The sequence below is a fragment of the Panthera leo genome, chromosome D4 (genome assembly GCF_018350215.1).
Source record: "Panthera leo isolate Ple1 chromosome D4, P.leo_Ple1_pat1.1, whole genome shotgun sequence".
Lineage (NCBI taxonomy): Eukaryota > Metazoa > Chordata > Mammalia > Carnivora > Felidae > Panthera > Panthera leo.
Window position 1 is genome coordinate 76,362,181 of NC_056691.1, and position 18,406 is coordinate 76,380,586.

The following is an 18,406-nucleotide window of genomic DNA, read 5'->3' on the forward strand; positions in this document are numbered from 1 at the left end:
TCTGCTGAGGTTATGGGGAAGGCAAAGGCGAAAAGTCTGAGTTTCACTCACCTCCAATAGGAGGGAGGCATCTTGAGTACCTGAGGTCTGAATCAAGGGACACCCTCTCCTCCAGACTCTGCTTCCTACAGGCATTCCCATCCATTGCTCCTGTGTAATGGACCACCTGCCTCACTCCTGCCTACCCTACATATCCTGATGTCCTGCTGCTCTGATGATCCCTGGCCTCCACCACTGATGCCACCTGCTCAAGAGGAAGCATGCACACGTCCCTTCTCTGTGCTGTGAACTGTGCCTTTTATCACCTGATCCCCCTGTGCCGTATGGTTACCTCCCTATTTGTAGTACCGTGTCTACTCAAACTTCTAAAACACTCCACTCGTTGAACACCAATTACATGTAAGGTGCTCTATGAGTTACTCTATACACATTATAATATCCTCACAACCACCTGAGGGAAACACAACCATCTCTATCTGCCAGGTTCAGAAAGGGTCAGGGGAGGAAGTAAAGTTACTTGAACTAAAGAGTTCAGGTCGCAAATTGTGCACAAAGACTCATGTCCAGGTGTGTAGGATTCCAATCCTACACTTTTTCCAACTGGTTCATCTCTTTCTGATCTTTATATTTCTAGAACCAGCACAGTGTCCGTCGAACAGAGATGTACCTACAATGCTTCTGTTGAGGGTGTCACCTTAAGATGCACAGCCCACATTTCCAGAATACATTGCATCTGCCTGGAGGTAGTGTCTCGGAAAAGCCGGATTCTGGTATCTGGAACGTTCACACAGGAGCACCTGCCGGGGCACTCTCCTCAGCTGTCCTCGGGGGATTCTGCTGATTCTGCTAGGCGAGGTAGCCCACAGCCAAGGGGGGAGAGAAGAAGAAAGTAGCACGCTTGTTCTGTCTCCTCTCCTCTTTTCCCTGCGCCCCTTGGCACCAGCCCCCAGACACAGGCTCCCTCCTCAGACATGCCACTTGCAGTCCCCATGCCTTGTCCGTGGAGAGGGCACCTGTGGGGTTTTCTGTCCAGCATCCATCCACCGCCTGTCCTGATCTTCCTCTAGGGGACAACTGTACCTGCAATCTCAGTCCATATGGTAAAGGTGCCTCTGCCCCCACTGGCTTCGAGGGAGGGTCAGTGACCCCAGGTCTGGAAATTTGAGCACTTTGCCCCTTTAGACACTGATCTGGGATACTGGAAAACGTCCCCAAACAGGACAAATAGGGGCAGCACAGTCTAGAGATGAGAAGCATGGAGTCAGGAGTCAGGTTCCCAGGATTCAAATTCTGGTTCTACCGCTTCCTGTCTGTGTCAGCTGGCAAGCTGAATGACCTCTTCCTGCCTTAGTTTCCTCAAGCATTAAACGGAGCTAATAATGGGTGAAGATTCAATGAGCTCATTTCAGTAAAGCACTTACATCATTGCTTCCTTATAAGGGTACTCGTTATGGTACTATGGGCCCATCTAGATAATCCAGGAGAATCAACCTCTTTTAAGGTGCGTAACTACATATGCAAAGACCGTTTTTCTTTTTTTTTTTTTTTTTGTTTTTTTATTTTTATTTATTTATTTTTTTTAATATATGAAATTTACTGTCAAATTGGTTGGGTGTTGTATGGAAACCAATTTGACCGTTTTTCCAAATAACGTAACATTTACAGGTTCTAGGAATTGGGAGCTGATACCATCGAGGGTCATTATCAGTCTCCCACAAATGGAGTCAGAAAATCGGCCTCTCTATCAAGTTTCCAGGTGTGCTGATGCTACTGGTCCAGGGACCACACTCTGAGAACCAGTGACCTAGTGATTTCCTGCTAAAACTTCACAGTTTCACCTGAAGGTCTCTCTTTCTCTGTCCTGCTCTTTCCTTCCATCCTCTTGGGCTGTCACCAAATATGACATCTTTTGGTTTGCACTTTTGTCCCAGCTGAAGCACTGAGATCTCTGTCTGAACATTTTTTATATCTCTAATACTTAGCCTGGCATATAGTAGGTGTTCAGTAAATTCTCAGGGCTTGGAATTGAAAGGACAAATGAACACGGAAGCATTCCTAATTCCATTCTGAACAAATTCAATGTGAAAATTGTCACCAAGTGAGAAATGCTGGCTTTCATTCTGATATCCCATTATTCTTTCAAAATTGTGCAGGAATTAACAGTAGTTCATCATTTCCTTTCCATTGATTGGAGATCATAGAAAAATCACTGAGGGGCTCCAAAAGCTGGGCTTTGTGGATGATTATTATTCCAACTATAATAGCTATTCTTGCATTTCTCTTCTAAGAAGAATCAGCTCTGGGTGAAATTGTGAAGGCTCAGTGTGTAGAAATAAGTGTTGTGTGCCATGCTTCTCTCTCCACAAGGATCTTTTATTTCATCTCTCAAGTCAGTATCTCGTTCCATGCTCCTGGCTACCATGGAGCAGATCCATGGAAGCAGAGGTGGGTCTTAATGTCTCTGTATTCCTCAGGTATCTTGGCACAGTGCCTGGCACACAGGAGGGGCCCAGCTAAGGTTTTGAGAATTGGAAAGAGTCTGGATGCAATTTAACGAGAGCTCACTCATCCACCTTTGTAGCTGACATCGTTAGTGTCTGAGAATCTCATTCCCGGCAGCTTCCTGCTGGGACAGGCTGGGAACATGGCAGATGTCCCCGGGGAGAGTTCTCTTCTTTGGCCCTTCAACTCCTCAGACTTGAAAGTCTTCCCTCTCACCTTAGATTCTACATAGCCAAAATCCATCCACAAGTCAAGGTTAATTGCTAATGTTCTCTCTTGCACTTTCTTAATCCTTTTGGTCTGGAATTGCTTTTTTCTTTTCCAACCCCCCAAGGAACTCCATGTGTATGGCACGCATATCCCTTCATCCCTTCTACACATATTTTCACACACATTGAAGCCAGAGACCTACCACACTGTACGAGACTTTGTAAGTTAACATTTAAGTCTTCCTTGAACCCCATGCATGACAAAGGGATGAATGTGAGCTCTCAATACTAACACACTACTGATTTTAAGATGCATCATGGCTTGGATGTAGCCTTTTACCAAAAGGAGAAAATAATTAAAAAGAGAAGGAGAACACAAATATGTTACACTATGTTACAGGAACAACAAACGTGATAACTAATGCTTCTAGATAATTCCCCATGTGCCAAACTCAGTGCTCTCCAATGTATTTTGTCACTTGATTCTCAACAACACACCCCTAGATGGTATAATCTTCTATCCACATTATCCACAAGGTGAAACACAGCTCCAGAAAAGCTCGCGCAGTAAGCAAGTGGTAGAGGTGGGATTTGAACTCAGGCAGTTCAGCTGGGCTCCATAACCGAAAAAGAACTACCTTACGTAATAAGCTATATGCTTAGTCAAAACGCAGCATACATAGAGAGAAGTGTGTACATCGTTATCTACACAGCTTGGTGAATTTTTATAGGAGAACACACCCGTATAACCACCACCCAGATCAAGAAATCAAACACTGTCAGTATCACATAAGTTCTTCCCTGTTTCCCACGAATCACTGCCCTTTCTTTCAACAAAAAGTAATCCTTATCATTTCCTCTACCAGCACAGATTCATTTTTACTATTTTTGATCTTCACATACACATAATTTTGTGTGTCTTCTGTGTCTTCTATAACTCCATATTATATTTGTGAGATTCATTGATGGCAATGTGGGTGGTTGGTTTTTGCTGTTGTTGTTGTTAATATTCATCGCTAGTAGTATTCCATGCCATGACTATTTCATTATCTATTTCGTTTTTTTAACTGATGGGATTTGTGGGTTTTTTACACCCTTTTAGGCAGGGTGAACGAATGCTGCTATTGGCATTCTTGAATGTATTATTGGTGGTGCATATACACACATTTCTGCTAAGTATATTATTAGAAGTAGAATTGATGGATTGCACCATATACTTTAGTAGATTCTGCCCAACAGATTTACGTACAGGTCATGCTAACTTACATTCCCACTACAAAGGTTTCAGAATTCTAGTTGTTCTAGGTTCTCACAAAAATTTGTTCTCATCAGTTGTTTTAAACTTAGCCACCCAACTGGGAAGAGCCTGTATGTTTGACCGCTAAATTGCTCTGCCTTCCATAGCGTGAGATTCTGTATTTTCCAAATGACTTGTCCCAAACTAAAAAACAACAAAAAAGTCAACAGGCAAAGCATCTTTAAGTTTTCCTTCTGATTCTGCTGTAATGTTTATCTTTTTCCTTTCTGGCTTGGCTTTTGAACAGCCTTTCCTCTATTCTCCTGGCTGTGATTCTATGGCTTATTATTGGCTATCTATAATTATGATCTATTATTTATTAATTTGTAACATATCATCTGACTGGAACTTGTTAATTCTTTAAACACCCATGATCACTTGCCTGGGCAATGTCATGTCAAACAAGCTTTATTAGTGCAGCTTGGAGAACTCAACCTACATAGCGCGGATTCTTTTGAATGGTGATGACTGCCATCTTTTATCCACACTTGCAGGGAAACCAATGGGCACTGGTGGGAGGTATGCTGAAGGTAAGACTTAAAAGGCTGTCTGCTATTTCTCCAAGACCAGACAAATCATGAGGGTACCTCTGAGGAGGATAATAACCTAATGCCCTAACCAAACCAAATATTCTTCGGATATTTGTGTAACTTTTCTTTAAAGGAGAACCTCAGTGGTTTGTGAAGGAAGGGTTGAGAAGGAGTTTCTGTAGCTACAGAACACCATCCCCTCCTCACATCCTGAGCAGTTCTGTTCTGGCCCCAACTTGGTGTAAGTGTGTGCGCCATGTAAACAGGCACAGCCTTCTTAGCAGGAGGTGAGGAAAAACATCTCCTTGTTATTGACTCATGCCCCCTGAAGGTCTCACCTTTTCCAATTTACCACACTATCCCTTCTAACTACATATAATACTCTTTCTGAAATGTATGCTAGTACTTATACTTTTTTCTTTTATTTTCTTTCTTTCTTTTTCTTTTTTTTTTTTTTTTTTTTTGTTTACATTTCTAAAGATGTTTTAGAGTCCCTGCATGCAGATATTCTGGGCCCTTCTTTTCTGGATTGCTAATTCAATGCAAATCAGATTGGATCAGAAAGAGCAACTGAGTCATCCTGTGGATTATGGTGTTTCTCAATAGCCCGACATAGCATACGACTTTCTTGACTCTGCCTTCCCCATCATCCCCAGTTTCTACTTGAACTCTACTGTGGTTGGAATTTAGTTCATCTAACATGGGTATAATGTAGCACTGGGAATGTATCACATACTAGTGTTAATATATCATGTTACTTAATCATTACAACAACTCTTGGGAGATGTTTCAGTAAAATAATTAAAAACATGGGTTCTGGAGCTCAAGAGATCACGGGCTGAAGCTTGGGTGCAGCACTTACTAGTGAAGGCATCACTCTTATGCCTCACATTTTCTTTTTAATCTGGAAATTCAAATAATAATAGCATCACCTTAAGGGGTTTTTGTTAGAATATAATGAGATAATGTTAGCAAAGGGTTTGGTATGTAATGGATAATCAATGGCTATGAATTATATTATTGTTACACTCTGTGAAGAAGGCACGGTTACTATCCCAATTTTGCTAAGAAAATGGAAAGTTAGCAAATTGAATTTGGCCAGGATCACATACTTCATACACGGTAGACATGGGCTTCTAACTCAGACCTGTTCAAATCTGGAGTGAGTGTTATCATGACACCGGTACCTTCACTGAAATTACAAATTCAATGTCAACAGTACAGAACTTGGAGGAAAGCTAGAGGAGAACTTTCAGCTGATACCAATCAAGATCACTGGGGTCTCCTTGAGAATAGCTCCTCAACCAGATGATCTTTGCTCTACTTTTAAAATATGTCATGCAGAGAAACCTTAGCACATGCTTTACTCAAGTCCATTGGCCTCAAGTCTATCAAGAATAGAAATAATGGCAAACTGCCATGAATTTGTGTGTGTGTAAAACCATCTTAGGTCTTAATAATTACCAATTTGTTTCCTAAGTGCTATCTATTAACAATTTATCCTTTTTCAAACTCTCTCTTTTGGGAAATATCAACAACCATGTTAGGGCCATTTCACCATGAAAAGTTGAGAAGGTGAGAATAAACGAATCGCAAAGCAGAGACCAACCCAAACCCAATCCAAAGAGTTGGATTTGGGAGCTTCTTATCAAGATGCCACATACATACTGATGACATCTGGATTCAGAAAGGCCCAGAGCCAGCTATGCAGTGGTAGAATCACAATCACAAGGATGAGGCTGGTAAGGCATGATTCTGAGTTCCAATTTAAGAGCGACCAAGCTGTGCATGTGTCGCTTTCAAAAGCCGAATCAGAGTCCATTTGTAGTAACGTTAAAATTTCTGGAATGCTTCCCCTAATCAAATTGGAAGGAAAGAAAACGAAAACAAAAACAAAAACTTCCACTAGAAAGCTCCAGAATAGTGACAGGAGCAGATCTAAGGCCACTGGTTTAATTAAATCAATAAACATCTAGTAGTTGTCCAATATGTACTGGGAACTGGGGATTAGAAAGCTAAGTAAGTTATTTTCTTTGACCTTGAGAGATTCACCACATAATGGGACAGAATGATATGTAAGCAACTAATTACAGCACAGTAGAGCAAGTCTATAATGAAGTTAACTACAAGGTGCAAACATGTAAGGAAAGATGTAGTCTCCATCCTTTCCTGAATGAAGAACAAATAAATTTGCCCTGTGCATCAAGAACCTATGGATTAGTCTAAAGTCTGTCCCAGTACCAGAGTCACAAAAGAAGCATCTAATTCTCTCATCTTTCACTTTCATGATTCTCCAGTGTACAATATTAAGTAAAGTTCTTTTATAAGATATAATCATTAATAATCCCAGGATGAGCCAGGTAACGTATTCGCTTCCCTCATATTTTACATAAACCCAGAAGGAGTGTAATACTGTTGAAATATAAACCATTGAGGCCCACCAATGGGGGACACTTCTAGAAGTGTAGAGCATGACACATTGGACAGTGTTCTTCACATCATCTACTAGGCAGGTGCCTACTTCAACACTAAGAAGCCACTTCAGCAAAGAGGTCCCTGTGATCCTGAACCAGAGGGGCTTCTAGTGTGCCAAAGAGCTCTTGGTACACAACAGTGGAGATGACTTCCCTACCTGACATCGGCAGGGTCTTCTGTGACGAGCACATCGGTCTTGCAGCTGGCCAGAGGGTTGATGGACAGCTCCACAGGCGGAACCACAAAGCTTTTGCTGACAGGAAGCCAGAGTCCTTGGCCCAAGCTGAAAGTAGACCTGCAATGTAAGAGTTTCCATTGGGGAACTCCCTGGGAAGCAGAGAGAAAACAGAAAATAGGGGCCCCTCCTTCCATCCCCACTAGGGCTATGTCTTACTTCCCACCCAACTGAGTCCCCTACATTCTCTAATGCATGACTTTGGCCAACTCTGCCAAGACTTGAATGTCATTACTTAAATGTATTAATCATTTGGCCCATGCACTGCTTTGCATGGCTAGTTTTCTTATCCTGACTACCTGTCCTGACTCCCAGGAAACAGCAGGCTCTGTGAGGACAGGGACTATTTTGGCTCTGCTTTCCCAAGCAGTCTTGAGCGAGCAGGAGTTCCGTAAGTGGCTGCTAAATCAGCAGGGGCAGTCTGCACAAAGGTGAAGAGCAAGGACCCTGAATCAGTTTGAACCAAAATCTGATTCCCAGTTCTGCCACTTAATTTGTTATATGTCTTCATCAGCTGAAGTACTGAAGTTTCATACGAGATTTCATGGAAGTGGCAGGAAGAGGTCCTGTGGCTGTAGAATATTTTCAAAGCACTGGACTAGATAATCAGTGAAGCCTCCTCCAATTCAAATATCTGAGTTCGTAAGTCTAGATGCCAGACAAATGGGAATTAGATTCTCATCAACATTTGGGCCACGATGAATCAGTGAAGCCTCCTCCAATTCAAATATCTGAGTTCGTAAGTCTAGATGCCAGACAAATGGGAATTAGATTCTCATCAACATTTGGGCCACGATGGTACATTCATGCCAATGAGAGTTCCTCTGTACTCAGTGCAACCTGAATGAAGTTCACAGGCTCCCTTGACTTAGGATGCATGACTATGCCTCCAATCCCCAGCATCAAGCCACAACAAGATTGTCAACTCACCTGAGAATCTTTTCAGGAGCTTGTTCTCCTGTTACTAGGTCATAGCCCCTCTCAAGTGTAGTGTAAGGCCAAGGTCTGTGGAAAGAACAGAAGGAGGGAAAGAAAAGGAGATGGTATTAGTCAGAAGCAGGTAGGATTCATATGTGGACACTGCTTAAAAGTAGCTTTAGAGACAACCAAATTTCACAGGATAATTACAGTTGATCCTTAAATAACAGCCTCACTCTAGTCAAAACTCTGTGTATAACTTTTGATTCCCCCAAACCTTAACTACCAATAACCTACTGCTTTATTTTGTTGTTGTTGTTTAAAATAGGCTCCATGCTCAACATGGGGCTTGAACTCATAACTCCAAGATCAAGAAGCACATGCTCTACTGACTAGGCCAGCCAGGCAGCTCAGTAATAGCCTACTGTTGACTGGAAGGTTCACTGATAACATAACCAGTTGATTCACACATATTTTATAGGTTATGTGTATTAGACGCTTTCATCTTACAATAAAGTAGGCTAGAGAAAAGAAAAGGTCATTAAGAAAATCATGAAGAAAATGCATTTACAGTTCTGTACTATATTTATTGAAAAAAAATCTACATGTAAGTGGACCCATGCAGTTTAAATCCATGCTGTTCAAACCCATGTACTGGGTAAGACCATTTATAAGAGAATGTCTCCATTTCACAGAAGGACTCGGCACTTTAAAGACCATTTGTCCATTCTGGAGTTTATGGACAAAAACCCGATTCTCTATCAGTCCGGTTAAGGAAGTGTTCATTGATTACTTACAGTGTGGGAGGGTGAGTTAAATTTGAGCCTTTGTTCTCTATAAGATTCATTAATCATGTACCTTTAATATTAAAATGTGATTCAGTGGGAAACGAGATTCGCTGCCCATCAGGTTGTATACGACACAACTGTTGTAGAAAAAGAGTCCTCTTCGTGGAGAGGTTTGGGGCCTGCACTACCATAGCAGAGAAGCAGGGGACGGCTTTCCACTGTCCCTGCCCTGATGCCCCTTGCCACTCACCCTTCACTCTGTCCCCAGTCACTGCGCACACACAGGTGTCTGTGAACCGGGTCAGGGGCATAGCCTTCATGACAGCTGCACTCTCCTGTAAGCAAAAAGAGAAAGGAGTCTTGTGAAATACCATCTGCCCCAAATAGCCTTCTCCCCTGGTTTCCTGGTTTTCTTAGGAAATAAAGTGGGCTGCCCAGTTTTGGAAAAGACCCAGGGAAAGAGCATGTTCTGGTCTACCCACCACTATGGTTAATAAAGGGTTTATTCCCCTGTTCATCTGCTTGCTTATTCATTCAACAAGCCCTAACCACACTCCCTGCCAGGTTCTCCGCCCACACTGAGGATACAGAGATTAGACACTGAAGGGGCTCATGGCTTAATGAGGGAAATAGGAAATGACCTGGTGGCTGCAAATGGAGGTCCTTATTTTCAAACATTTAAATTACGATAAAGTACATATACATTAAAAGTATCATCAGAAATTCAAATTCTTCTCTCCACTTGAATGAGCAATTCATGTTCATCCATAAGCCCCAAATTAATGTCACCTCTACCAAGATACCTTTGATTTCCCCTTTTGGAAAATTTGTGTTCATCTATCACTTCAAGAGTTCATTTTGTTTTGTTGTTATTGTTGTCTTAGTTGGTGTGCCTCTTCCCTTCCCATCTTTCCATTTTTGTTCCTTCCCTCTCCACCCATCCATCCATCTATCCACCCATCTATCCATCCACATACATCGTTTTTTATGGCCATATCTCATGCCATGTTGCATGAATGCTTGCTAGCGTTCCACACTACCTTAAGCATCTTCTCCCACTGGCCAAGCTCACTTGGGGTTTCCTTGCATAGCTTTAGAGTTCAGAATCCTGGAAGGTTTCCAAAGTTCTCTGTCCTACCCTCTTCAATTATCAATCCATTGTACACTCTTTAAAGTTGGGTTGAGGGGGCGCCTGGGTGGCGCAGTCGGTTAAGCGTCCGACTTCAGCCAGGTCACGATCTCCCGGTCTGTGAGTTCGGGCCCCGCGTCAGGCTCTGGGCTGATGGCTCGGAGCCTGGAGCCTGTTTCCGATTCTGTGTCTCCCTCTCTCTCTGCCCCTCCCCCGTTCATGCTCTGTCTCTCTCTGTCCCAAAAATAAATAAAAAACGTTGAAAAAAAAAAAATTAAAGTTGGGTTGAATAAGGTTCAATTTGTTACTGGTTTTTCCTAAGGTGTATTTGTAGAATATCCACAGACGCCTTACCAAACATAGATTCTATAAAAAAAAAAAAAAAATGACTGGGAAACACTAGACGATTTGTAGAGCCAGTGGTGTGTGACTCTTCATGAAAGTGATACCTAAACAGCTTTCCCAAACCTATTTCATCTTGGGAAGCTTGCTGGTGCAACAGGCCACAAGATTAGTGTCCCATGGCCCGTAACTTGGGAAACGCCGTTGGAAACTGCCCTGCCTTATCCCACTGTGTACAACAGAGTAGATCCTCAATACTGTGAGTTGAATGAATAATTAACTATCTGGGGCACCTGGGTGGCTCAGTCGGTTGAGTGTCTGACCTTGGCTCAGGTCATGATCTCACAGTTCTTGAGTTCCATCCCCACACTGGGCTCACCACTGTCAGTGTGGAGCCTGCTTTGGATCCTCTGTCCTCCTCTCTCTCTGTCCTTTCCCCGCCTGTGGGTGTGCACACTCTCTCTCTCTCAATAAAAAATAAAACACTTAAAAAATAATTAACTATCTGTTATGGCTCATAAATTTCTAGACTATTGCTGTCAGGTTGCTTTCTTTCTCATCTTCAGGTGATCTACTCTCTCTCTCCCTCTCTCTCTCTCTCTCTCTCTCTCTCTCACACACACACACACACACACACACACACACACACACACTACCTGCAACTCTTCAATCCTACAGTGATTCTGACTGGCCTGACCTGAGTGTTTTTGAACCATGTTTCACAGAAACGTGTAATTCAAAGGAATAGACTTAGGAAACTTGCAACTTTTAGATTTGAATTTCCCTTAAACATTTGTCTTTTTAAATCTCAGTCATAGTAAAAAGTAAATAAAGGCTAAATGCTCAGATGTTGTGTAATAGAATTCAGGACACTGGAGAGCACTGTCATATTAAGTCCAGTTGCTAGGTAAACACATTTTATGCAAACCTCATTTAAAAACAACCACTACCCCCAAACCCACACAAACACCCTCTCCTGTCATCTCTGTTTCATTGAGGAGGATATTGGAGCCTGGGAGCTGTAGTGCTAACGAGGCCATGCTTTTTACGACTACAGATTTTGTGAATCAAGATTCTTTTCAACCTGTGCTACCAAAACACAACACAGCAGAGAATATACACTAGGTTAACAGGTTCTACAACTATCACCCATAACTCCTCTTTTCAAAACATTTGTACTCACCAAACAACCTCATTGTTTTCATGGGTTCACCAAAAATATTATGCATTTGACCTTATACAAAGCATTCCGAGCGTTAAAAAAAAAACCTCTCTAATTTGTTTTATACATTATAATGCTGCTTAATCTTTGTAACCCCGGCATTCACAAGTATTTGGCAAACAGCCTGCGCTTGATAAATGTTGGCTGAGCCAAAATGGTAGTGAGACAGAATAAGAAGTGATGGATGGGTAAGAGGTACTATTACAAATATTTAGAATGGAGATCACCAAAAGGCAGAAGAAAGAGGGAGACAGAGAGAGAGAGAGAGATCTACCTTTCCCCTTCTCTGGATACCTGGTAAATAGGAGGGGGCTGCTCGCAGGCAGGAACGTTCTCTGTAACTCTCTTCTCCAACAGCAAGTTCAAGTGCTCCAACAAATGTGTGTGCTGTAGGTGTGTGCAAGCTAATGAGATGATTGTTGCCAGAGGCAAGGAAAATGGAAGAAGAGGGAGGAGATCCTTGAGATTTCGGTGAGAATAATTTACCAAAAAGGGGAGGGGGAGGAGTCACTAATGATGTGTTAAAATGCTACAGTCCCGTCATGAAATATTCATCACTTTAAATATGCCTAATATTAAATATTAAAAGTCCTGGCATTTGTCCTCGAGACTCCCAGGGCTGATTTATGATCTGCCGCAACCACAGACCTCATGATTTGTAATGGAAGAGGTAAATAGTTACCTCTGGTGGAGGGACAGGAAGTCAGGCTGGGGCAGGCAAGAAGGGCTGAGAAAGGAGGGCCTTTCTTTTTGAGGGAAAGGGCACTGCTCAGTCAGGTTCCTGTTTCTCCGATCTGTGACTCTGCAGGAAAGGGCACAGGTTACGGTCCCCCTTTCCCTCTTGTTGGGAATATTGAGAGAATGAGAGATCTATACTGAGGAAGGTTACTGCTATATTTTGTGTTTCTTTCTTGCATGCTTACCAGGCAAGTTTCCCCGTTCTCAGAACAGATCATTAATTACTGACTTGCCTTATACAACAAATATATATTTTGCAAATGAGAGGCGAGGCATCCACTCGGGAGGCCCTGAAAAGGTTACTTGGAGGGGCACCTTGGTGGCTCAGTGGGTTAAGTGTCTGATTTAAGCTCAGGTCATAATCTCACAGTTCGTGAGTTTGAGCCCCGCATTGAGTTCTCTGCTGTCGGCAGAGAACCTGCTTCAGATTCTCTGTCCCCCTCTCTCTCTGCCCCTCCCTCACTCATTCTTTAAACAAACTAACTTACTGAAAACAAAAGAGAAAACATTACCTGGAGAATAGGAAGTGAGGCAGGGGAGGAATGATGGCTAGAGGCAAACAGACCTGGGTTCTAATCCTCACATTCTCTCTCCCTGGATGGGTCTCAGTTTTCTCATTAATAGAATGGGAAATGACCGTAATGTCAACTCCACAGAGCTGACCGTGAGAGTAAATTGAGGTAGTGGAAAGTAAGGCTCATGGCTCAGGCAGACAAACAGTCCTCCATAAATTTCTTCCTCTTTCCCTTCCGTTCCAAACCAGCACTCTGTTCTGATATATGCTGGCACATAACTTTAGGAAGACTGCATAAGTAATTTCCTTCTTCCTGGACCTTAGCTTCCCCATCTGCAAAATGGAAACCTGGAGTAGACGTTCATCAATTCTGAGTGCCAATGAGAGTCAGTCATTTACACAGCCTTTCTGAATCCTGAAACTCTGTTTTCCTGACACTGCTTCAGCCTTAGCTGTGATCACTCTTAGCGACTGGGCTAGGTGTCTCCAGTAAGATTTCCATCAATGCCCTGGCTATTGACTTTATTGACTCCAATTTCCTATTTTGCTGGCTCAGCCAACTCTCCACTATTTGCAACCAAGCATTTCCTTCTTGCAAGATGCAAGCTTCTGATAGCCAGACCTAGGAATTAACCCCTTCTTCGGATGAGTCCTTTCTGCAACCCTGCCTCTGCATACCCAGAGCAGTCGGGTGGTCAGAACAGCTCTCCAGGGATCCAGGTTTACATGATCTATGATCACCCATGCTCCCTTACCCCTATCACTACAGAAGCTCCTTGAATGAGGAGGCTGCAGCCATCTTGCTCACTGTTGCATCCGCATGCACTGCACTGCCTGGTGCATAAATAAATGAGGGGGCACATCTCACAATAGTAGCATCTATGCCAATGGGATAAAGAAACCATTTTTCTTAAATTTGCCTGTTTTCTCCACTAACCTGGGAACTTCTTAACTGCAGAAATCTTTCTGTAACCATCTCCATATGCTAGCAATTAGTGTCATGCCTGATGATGAGTAGGCAGCTCATTTGCTGAATGAATGAATGAATGAATGAATGAATAGAGAAATACACTGCAGTTTTCATGAATTCAGGCTGAGTTCATTTAGAATGATGGTTCTGCCGAAGACTAGAAAAAACTTCCTTATATGCAGGACAGGTATTTGCCAAGGAAATGGAAAGTATAAACATGAGTGTTGATGAAATGTCTAAAATAGAATTCTATTTCACATCAGAGCAGAAACAGCTCTTAAAGATCAGCTGGGTCACAGCTTCTCAGCTTCATTTTTCCAAGGAACAAATGCAATTTCAGAGAGTGAAGACATTTGGCCAAATCACTGGACTAGCTTTGGGAGAGTCAGGATTAGAACCCAGGGCTCCTGGCCACTACTGTAGCATCCTTCCTGCTGCGTGGGTGATCTCAATGCTTCGATATACCTGGCAACATTTGCTAGGATTTTTTTTTTCCTTGGTATTTGCCTGCCATCTCTGAATTGCCTATAATGAGAATCTATAACACAGACAAGGATTTTTTTAAATATATTTTTTAAATGTTTATTACTTATTTTGAGAGACAGAGGAAGAGAAAGAATGGGAGTGGGAGGAGGGGCAAATAGAGAGGGAGAGGGAGAGAGAGAGCGAGAGAGAGAGCGAGAGAGAGAGAGAGAGAGAGAGAGAATCCCAAGTAGGCTCCATACTGTCAGTGCAGAGCCCATCGTGGGGCTCAAACTCATGACCCATGAGATCATGATCCGTGAGATCATGACCTGAGCTTAAATCAAGAGTCAGACGTGTAACTGACTAAGTTACCCAGGCACCCTGGGATTATTATTTTTTTTTAAATATAATGAATCTTAGATAACCTTAACAGATTCAAACTATATATTTATATATGATTGATAATGCAGACCTTAAAAAAGAGTTTAATCTCTTCATTAAAGTGGTTTCCATAAAGGAAATCAGTTACATGGATTTTCATCGTGCTAGTTACTGAAACTCTGTATTATCAGCTATATGTGAGTTGCACTGGTATTAATATATTTACTCTTCCTGGGGCGCCTGGGTGGCTCAGTCAGTTAGGTGGCCGACTTCGGCTCAGGTCATGATCTCATGGTTCATGGGCTCAAGCCCTGTGTCAGGCTCTGTGCTGACAGCTCGGAGCCTGGAGCCTGCTTCGGAATCTATGATCCGCCCCCCCCGCCCCGTCCCCTCCCCAGCTCATGCTCTGTCTCTGTCTCTCAAAAAATAAATTAACGTTAAAAACATTTTTAAAAATATATTTATTCTTCCTGTCCCCTAGGTCCTATTTATTCACTTCTCAATTTATGTTACATACCTTCTTACTCCATAAACTCTTGGATAAAACACTAGAATCCCTCAACTATGAGCAATCTTGAGTTTATCTTGTGTGGGTTCTTCAAAACCACTTCGAAGTGGACACCGCCTTCATGTTAATCATGTAAAACCAGGATGCTGGTAAAGTAGTTCAGAGCATGGATCCTGGAATCATCTCATTTTGGATTCAAATCCTGGATGTGCCACTTACAATTTGCACGAACTTGATCAAGTGGCTTCACCTCTCTGCATCTGTTTCGTAATCTGTAACAACACTGCTGTCACTTATCTGCTGGAAAGATCAGTGATGTATCTGCAAAGTCTGAACTACAATCTTTGGCACACTTCTTGCTGAAAACGTTGTGGATGTTTGAGTTTTTGTAATTATTGTTCCAGGATAGGAGGGGGCCAATTTAACATCTTGTTTTCGTGGAAAGAAAAAGTGCTATCTAGATGAAGGTTGGTCCCAATTTCAAGGTATGCCCTTTGCAAAGCCAAGAGGATCTATTTCTTGATCTGCAAATTTGAGGCAGCTTGAATGAAATAATCTCCAAAGCTGGTTATGGTGTTTTCAGAACCAGTAACACCTGTTGCCTTTGTCTTTGCTCCTCCTACTGAAGGACACACAGGCGTGGACGAGAGGCTAAGCCAGACGGTGCTGCCCCCTCTTTCCTCCACAGCTCAGAAAAGCTCATCACCTGCCCAAGATGGCAAGATGAACGCAAAGCCTTCTTCCCAAGTCTGCCTGCTGTCTGGCTATCCTCCTCCCGCCTTGTCATCCTCTTACGATTCCATTTTCACTTGCTTCCAACTCAGCCATCACTTATCATCACAGGCCAGGGACACTGGCTGCTGTTCACTTTCCTATTTATTCTTCTTGTCACTGTGGCTTGCAAAGACATCTCCCTGGGCCCTCAAAGCAGTAAGCGTGTGTGGCATCCTTTCTTGTCCTGACTCCAAAGGGGCCACCTTGGGTCTCTTCACTTCTATCTCTGTATCGCTGGAGCCCAGCTCAGGGCCAGGCATGCGGTGGGGGAGGCATGAGTTGAGCCTAGCATTACTGGGATGTTGCTTCATGGTAGGAGTGTTGGAAGACACTTGCCATATGTCACTGCCTGTCGTCTCACAGGTCACACCTGTAGCTGTAGGAGGAAGGTACCAGTGTCCTCATTGTAAAATAAGGAAACAAAAGTTTGGACTCAACTAGTCATTGGGCCAAGGTCACAGAATCAGGTCTTCAAAACCCATGCTCTTTCACACAATCACAAACATCATAACAATAAACATGACCACCAGGATGAGAGAAAGGACAGCTGTCTATAATGTGACAACTATCAGCTGCTAGCCAATAAGCGTTAGGAAGAAGAGGAATCTCTAATTCACCCACACCAAAATTAACATCCTGCTGATTTCTAAAATCCCACTATAAGTAAAGATTAAAAATCACTCTTCCAAATATCCTGTGTAAATATTTTATGTGTGGATTGCACAAAATCCATAATGCCTATGTAATGAAGGGTACTTGTATTGATTTCCTGATAGCAGGGATAATCCACAGGGGAAGCATCATACCTTCTAACTAAGCATCTACTATGTGCTGACCTTACCTAGTTACCTTTGGTATCCATACTGGCAGGACAACACTATTGGTTCCACTATAAAAACTATGTATGAGGTTGAGGCCTGGAGAGGGTAAACAAGCTGCCCAGGGTTTTTGAACATCCAAGTCCAGTCTCCTTCTGACTCCTTGCCTAGCTATGTGATGCCTTTCTGAGAATCTGCTTGGAGAGAGTGTGGAAAAAAGCATGGGAACGGGAGATCGGGGTGGCGGGGGGGAAGGAAGATGTACCCTGTGCTAGACTGTATTACTGGGGTCAAGTCTTCATTTCCTGTAGTAGTATGCATTCCTGTCCTTGCCATGGTTGACTGTGGGAACAGAGATTTCTTCCCTAGCCTTTGTCTTCAGGCTTAGCATGTCACTTGATTTTTTGGCCAATGGGATTGTAGCAGACATGATGTGAACACAGGGGCCAAATGTGCTTGAAATGTGCTGGGTGGCTGGGCTTGCTCTCTTGCATTACTGCCTCTTGCCATGAAAAAACCACACTCTAGGGGCACCTGGGTGGTTCAGCTGGTTAAGCATCTGACTTCAGCTTAGGTCATGATCTCACGGTTGTGGGTTTGAACCCCACGTTGGGCTCTTGTGCTGACAGCCCAGAGCCTGGAGCCTGCTTCTGATTCTGTGTCTCCCTCTCTCTGCCCCTCCCCTGCTCATGCTCTACTTCTCTCTGTTTCTCAAAAATAATGAACGTTGAAAATTTTTAAAACAAAAAGAAAGAAAAGAAAACTATTCACCAAGTAGTGGCTGGTGCAAGAAGAATGAGAGGCACGTGGAACAGAGCAGAGACAAAAATGCAGCTGAGTCCTGGCTAGACTGGTCCACCCAGATGTGTAACAAAGGGGGAAAATGCTTACAGTTGCTGACAATAAAACACCGTGGCTGTTTGTCATGAAGCATTACTGGAGCAGAAGTGGATATGCCTCCAACATACATTCCCTCCACCTCCTATGAACATTGGTCCTGCTTTCTTCCCAAACCGGAAACCTTAGAAAAATCTCTTACTGGACTATGTTACCACCCTCAACATCCAAATGGCACCTGAATCCCAATGATGCAGCCTCCTTACTGTCACTCAGGCCCATCCATTCCCAGCTTTCCCACTATCACTGCCCTGGGACAGGCTCTGGACATTGTCTATGTGCACTGTTGATAAAGTCTCATCACTGTCAATAAGCTTTCCGTGTCCCGCCATCAATCTGAGTGATGGCCAGTAATCTTTTCAAAGACCCTACATCCATCGCTTATCCCCAAAACTGTCAGTGGCTTCCAGTAGCTCTCAGGACAGAGTTCACATGCCCTAGACTAACATCCAAAGCCCTTCGTGACTGGCCCCAGCCAACTGTCCCAGCCTTATGAACTGCTCTCCCTCCCTTGTACCTTTCCTGCCCTCACATCCTATTTGGTTTGCTGATGATAACAGGGCCATCCAAGACCCACCTGCAGACCAGGGGCTGCTTCTTCCAGCAATTCTGCCCTGAATCCACTCACTCCTTGAGAAGAGCAGAGGCTGAGAACTGGAGACAGACATATTCAACAGTGGAGATACCAGGGGTT

General features: G+C 43.2%; 1 protein-coding gene across 1 annotated transcript in view; it reads right to left on the bottom strand.

The window, feature by feature from the left end:
* The window catches only part of ASTN2 (astrotactin 2), an 874,784-nt gene that overhangs the window by 448,064 nt on the left and 408,314 nt on the right, over positions 1-18,406 (bottom strand). The window contains exons 8-10 of the mRNA XM_042912372.1: positions 9,205-9,289; positions 8,179-8,253; positions 7,171-7,308 (exon numbers count right to left, since the gene is read on the bottom strand). Of these exons, the coding sequence (XP_042768306.1) occupies positions 7,171-7,308; positions 8,179-8,253; positions 9,205-9,289 (298 nt within the window). The remainder of the gene's footprint in view (positions 1-7,170; positions 7,309-8,178; positions 8,254-9,204; positions 9,290-18,406) is intronic.